The sequence below is a fragment of the Poecilia latipinna genome, unplaced genomic scaffold, assembly GCF_001443285.1.
Source record: "Poecilia latipinna isolate Pla-1442-1.1 unplaced genomic scaffold, P_latipinna-1.0 Scaffold252, whole genome shotgun sequence".
NCBI classification, from domain to species: domain Eukaryota; kingdom Metazoa; phylum Chordata; class Actinopteri; order Cyprinodontiformes; family Poeciliidae; genus Poecilia; species Poecilia latipinna.
The window spans coordinates 441,976-447,975 of record NW_015112868.1 but is presented as its reverse complement, the minus strand read 5'-3'; the positions used below and the strand labels follow the sequence as shown (position 1 = coordinate 447,975).

General features: G+C 38.2%; 1 protein-coding gene across 4 annotated transcripts in view; it reads right to left on the bottom strand.

Annotated features, from left to right (window-relative positions):
• The window catches only part of sh3pxd2ab (SH3 and PX domains 2Ab), a 66,317-nt gene that overhangs the window by 17,624 nt on the left and 42,693 nt on the right, over nucleotides 1–6,000 (bottom strand). For all 4 annotated transcript variants that reach the window (XM_015032855.1, XM_015032856.1, XM_015032857.1 and 1 more), the window contains one exon: nucleotides 1,657–1,770. In XM_015032855.1, the coding sequence (XP_014888341.1) occupies nucleotides 1,657–1,770 (114 nt within the window). The remainder of the gene's footprint in view (nucleotides 1–1,656; nucleotides 1,771–6,000) is intronic.

Here is a 6,000-nt window from a genome sequence, read left to right as displayed (position 1 = left end):
ATATATATATATATATATATATATATATATATATATATATATATATATATATATATATATATATATATATATATATATATATATATATATATATGTATGAATCCAGGAGGTCAAACACAGGAGTCATTCCAGTATTGGCCACACCTCATCTATTGTTTTACTTCATCTAGGAGTCATTAAGATGTTCCGTGCCAACAGAATCCTGTGCTCTATAAAAGCTCTTTGTTTAACCAGAGAGTTGGCAAATCCCATATATTTTCCATTAATACTGTGCCTTCACTGATTGAACTGTTTCAGGTTGAGTTAAACGCTCTCCGCTTACATTCTAAGAATTAGACCCGGCGAAGGCCCATCACTGCGTCCAACACTGAAATAACGCTGACTGGATCCTGACTTCAGTGCTACACGTCAGCCTGTTATTCTGGTGAAAACAAATCTCTATGAAGTGTGTTTGCTATTAAAGCCTTGGACGGCTCTCTCTGGCTTCAGTAAACTCACGAACCCTAACATCAACACTCAGCATCAATTTGCAGTGATAAGCAGACAATGCACAAAACAGTGTTAAGTCACATCAGAGCTGGTTTTCTTTTGAAACCGCAGCCATAATTCAAACAGTATGACTTGTGAAATGTGATGTTATTTTTCTGTCTCTGCTGCTGATGAAAGCTCGTGCCTCTTTCGTGAGCTCACTCCAAGGTGGCCGTAGCCGTTAATGCTGCACTGTATCCTTCCTACCTACGGCTTTACAGTACATCACTTCAGACGCTGCGGTCGGGTCCCTCCTGGCACCTCTCGGTGTTTACTCAGGTTTGAATCTAAACTCTGTTAGAGTGAGGCTGTAATGGCAGCCAGACAGACAGAGAGAGGTGTTCAGAGCTGCTGGACCTCAGCTGTCAGTGTGGACTTGCTGCAGAGACGCTCACCTGAGTTTTCCCCCACTTTGTTGTGGATCAAGTGTTGAGCTGTGTGTGTGTGTGTGTGGGTACAGTTCTTTGGAAAAAGGATTCACACCCATGGAACCTTTCCACGCTTTGTCACGTTACGAGCGCAAACTCCAGTGTATTTCATTGCGATTTGTATGTGTCAGACCAACGTGACTGTAAAGTTGCATTTTATTTCAAGTTTAAAAATTAAAATTAAAATTTAAAACTGTAGCAGCCACATGTATTCAGACCCCTTGATTCAAGACTTTGTAGGAACATCTCCAGGTGGAGTCTTTTGGGAAGTATCGCATCTGGGTTTGGATTTCCAAAGACTTTTTTTTTTTTTCTCTCATTCTAGTCAGTTTGCCAGGAGAGCAAATATTCTAAAGCTTCCCAACCACTATAATTTATAGATTTCCAATTTTTAATTTATCATCAACAACTACTGGAATCAACCATTTTTTATACTTGACTTGATCTTTTGGTAATTGCGTTGTATTTCTGTCTTTCTGTTTCTGTAAAGCACTTTGCCAGGCTTTATGAAAAGTGAAGTCTGATAGATTGATAGCATGATGCTGCCACCACCCTGTTTCATCATGAGGTGTGTTCAGCATAGGCAAACGTTGAACAAATGTAAGGGGACTTTTCTTTAAGCACTGTTATGTGGGTAAGTAACAGAATATTTGAGGATGTATTTAGGTGGGTGGCGACAGAAGTCTGTGCAGTGACTTACCTTCCCCTGCTTTGGAAGCACCTAGCTCCAAGTCGTCCCGTGTCCCATTGTGGGAGTTGAGATAAGTAGCTGGGACCCAACCCTGCTCCTCTGCAGTGCTGACAAACCACCAACCTGTCAAACGACAACAGAGGCTGAAAAACAACAGGACTTGCAGCAAACCTTTGTTTCACAGCAAGCCTCAAGGTGCATAACGTATCAAAACAGTGTAGATTAAGCGTCACCAGTAAAGACAGGGCATATGTCTGCACTGTTAAAAAAACAAAATAACAGCGATGAGTTGCTCTTTAATTCTTACAGACGCTTCTGATAAGTTGGTTCATATTTGCTTTATTTAGAAGGCTCTTATTTAATATATCATTTTAAACCACAAACCATGAATCAAAACCTGCATGAAAATTCTTGTGAGTTTCCTCACACGGTGACCACTTCCACTGCCAAGAGCATCGGAATGAACACTGGCAGGCTACGGGTCGACTCATGACAAAGTTTTCCTTTCTTTCTGCATTTCATCCCAATCTGCCAAACGTTTTATTGGGCAGGACACAGCTGAAATGCTATTCTCAGGCCAAATTGTCCATTTGCTGTGCAGGAGATGACATGATTTAATTGTACTCAGTACGACGACAATTTTCTGCTGACAGCCTCAAAAGGGGGATATGTGGATTCACTTTAAAGTCAGATTGTAATGAAATGAATGTGAGTGAGCGCTAGAGTACATGTGTGTGCTCATTATGTCTCAACATTTCTGCCAAATAAGCAATTCATGTTAATGCCCTCCTCTAAAGTAGGGTACACTCTGTGAAGCTCTGCGAAGCTCTGACCTGATATATCTTTGTTCATGAGTCAAAAATGCGGGTTAACAGTTCTAATATGCAAAAGTGTGCAAAATAAACTGTGTGAGCACCATCTGAAGAAATGTGGCATAAAACTGTCAAAAACTGTCACTTTCACAACAATTTTAATGTGGTTTTCTCAACATAATGAGAGATGATTCAAACCAGATTTTTACATGCTAAAAACACCACCTTTTTTATTATCTTGTACAAGGTTAAGCTTTTCCTGTTTTAGATCAAATATATAACTATTTCTACTTAGAGTTTTTAAGATTTTTTTCACATTCAAAATTTGACACACATTTCCTAATTATTTTTTGTATAATCACCTTTAAAACTGACTGACTTAACAGAAACATTTTTTTTAACAAGTTTATGACGTTACTTTGAGGGAACTTTGGCCCGTTCCTCCCCAGAGATCTTGTGCAGTCAAGTCAGGTTTGAGGGCTTTCTTGATCACACACCTTTTCAGCTTCGCCTACAAATCTCTTATGGAACTGTGATCAGGGTTTTGTGATGGCCACCCTGAAACAATGACTTTGTTGTTTTTTGGGCCAGCTTATGACTAATCTGGTGCTTTCCTTAGAGTTATTGTCAATTTGGAAGCCCAATATGTACCCAAGATTTAACATCCTGGCTGATGTCTTGAGGTTTTGCTTCACAGTTTCCACATAGTAGTCTCCTCTCATTATGCAATCTAATTTGGTGAAGTGCATCGGTCCTTCTGCAGCAAAACACCCAAAGACTAACTTCAGATGGGTCCACAACTTTCTTCCTGATATATTATCAGATTTCCTTTAAGTTCCATGATGTCACATAAGGAAGCGACGTGTTTGAGGTGCTAATTACAGTTACGCCTCCAATTAACTCAAATTGAAATAAGCTTACAAATTCATAACATCATTGTCTGGGCTTTCCCAGATAGCATAAATGCATAGTAATAATAGTGCATGTAAATAGCTAAATGTAAAGAAAGTAAAATAAAATCTTTAAAAACTGTATCTCGTTATTCTGCCATTTAGAGAAAAGAAATATTTTGGTAATCCTAACAGACCTAAAGGAGGATATGAAGAGTAAAAGGTTTTTTTTGTTTGTTTGTTTTTTGGTTTTTTTATGAAAATACAAGAAGTTGGCCATCTAAATGTGTCTTTTTATTTTTGAAAAAATAAATAATTTGCATGGCTCTTGAGGAACTCAGAATACATCAAACTGTCAGTGCATTAGCAATAATTGTTAGTTAAGAATTAATTAAACAAGTAAAAGTGGAGTCAAGCTATGATTGGGAAACACCCACAGATCCCTGCAAAAGAAAAAGCTGGCAAAAAAAAGTGCTATATTTAATATGCCACACACCCACTCAACCCCCCCCCACACACACACTATTTGTTGTGGTAACAGGATTACAATATGGCTGACAGCTGTGTGGACGACCCATAAAGAGGACAGAACTGTTCCATGACACTTTCACAGCTGGTCCAAACCTCAAGTGTACAGTATTCTGTGAAAGTCTCATGGTATAAAGTGCTACGGTTGCTTATGATTATCCATAACAGTTATGAGAAGAGCAGAAGGGAGATTAATACATTTATGAAACATCAAAGAAGAAATGCATGTAGAAATGGAAAAATGGGGGGGGAACAGACTACCCAGTGGAGCATAATTGAAAAGTGGAACTAAAACTTTTTTTTTTTTCATTACTTTTTTGAAATACAAAGCTGAAAAGTGTGGCATGCATCGCTAATTAGCACCCTTTGGTCTAAAACTGCTAAACTATGTTCAGGAGTTGCTTAATTAGTAAGCAGAGTCTGGTCAGTATGAATATGGCGTTTTTTCTTTTTTGTACTTCAGACTTTTGAAAACATGAGTGAACAAATAACTTTACATTAATCAGAGCTAAAGTTGAGGACAACCTTAAAACAAGGTTAGGTTTTGAAACAATACCACATCTTCAACAACTCAAAGAGAGAGCCAAGATGGCCACGGTAATCCCAGAGGAGTCAAAAAGAACAAAACCACCATTAGTGGTTGTCTTGTCCACTTTAGAGATGGGTGTACCATGTGGACTCATTTCACTGAGAATGATTCAGCTGTCGGCATAAAAACTCAAAATACGTTCACCATTCCAACATTTGATGACTAACATAACCATAACATTAACTTCCCGTCAAATTAAGCTGGAAGCTAAAGGAACCGCAGACGTTCTGTTGACAGACGTAAGAATGTAGATCTCAATGGTGGCGACAACGAATGAAATAGTCCCAGATCTGTTTGCAGCTTGATGTATAGACTCTGGCATGAATGTAAAAAATGATTTGTCTGATGCACTTGCAGAGACTTGCAGATTCCAACATAAGGCACGCTTTTCATATGGAGACTTGGGGAAAAAAAATGGAAACTGCAAAAATGGGAATACTAATTGGGAAGGAAACAAAGGAAGTATTCAAGAAGGCATACAATAAAAAAGGAATGTCATTGAAGAAAAAGGGAAAGTATAAATATCTTTTAATTCTCTGACATTTTCTTCCCATACTTGTCCAGACAACATCAAATTCCAAGGTTTCTGCATCTTGCAGATGGATATAAATTATGGGCTAAGCAACAGCAAAACACATAAAATGCTGCACATTGAGAATATTTTAGCAGTAGTAAGCCATTCACTCCAGGAGGGTTGAGATAAGAAATGATGTCTGGCTCTAAGATTTTCTTATTAACAGTCGGAAACATAACAAGCCATGTAATATTCTCAGTCTTTGAACCAAAGCTTTGATTTGACTCAAAATGCCACGCCTATAAATCAGACTGAAACTAAAAACCACACAAAACACATCATGCTGCCCAAAGAATTCAAATCAAAAGAAATGAATGACCGATTCCCTTTCCCCACAGTGCAAATCAAAGCCTTTTAAAAATATGAGCAATATAATTAATTAGCTTTTAATTGCAGTGTCATCATCGCTTTCAATCACTTCAGACTTTGCAGTTTTGAAATGTTGCAATAGCTCATTAGGTCGGTGCAAGCATTTAATTAACTCTCGAGTGTTTAACAGCTCATAAACCAAACTCTGTTTATGGTACACCAAATGAAATCAACCACAATAATAATGACTCAGCAGGGGGTAGGACCAAAGCGCCCGGATGCTTACCTGCAAAGTGTCATTTTCGCCCGCTTAAAAAGTAAGCTGTGTAAGAGTCGGGTGTCTGAATATGCTTTATTTGAAACCCCCGGTTGAAAGCGCATATAGACATAAAACATATGCCGCTAATCTAAGATTACTGATTCAAGAGGCTTATAATGTTCAACCATCCCTCCATATGGCAACTGCTTAGACTGAGTTCACCGAACCTCAAAAGAAGCAATAAATACCCCAAAACACGAATGCACATTATGTAACTTTGTAGTTTAAGATCAGACAGGTTACAATTATAGAGAAGGAATAAGCAAATTCTTTACATCTTTGTCCTCATGTATTAATTCACAGAAGGTGTGCTCCTCTACTGTTGTTTACAG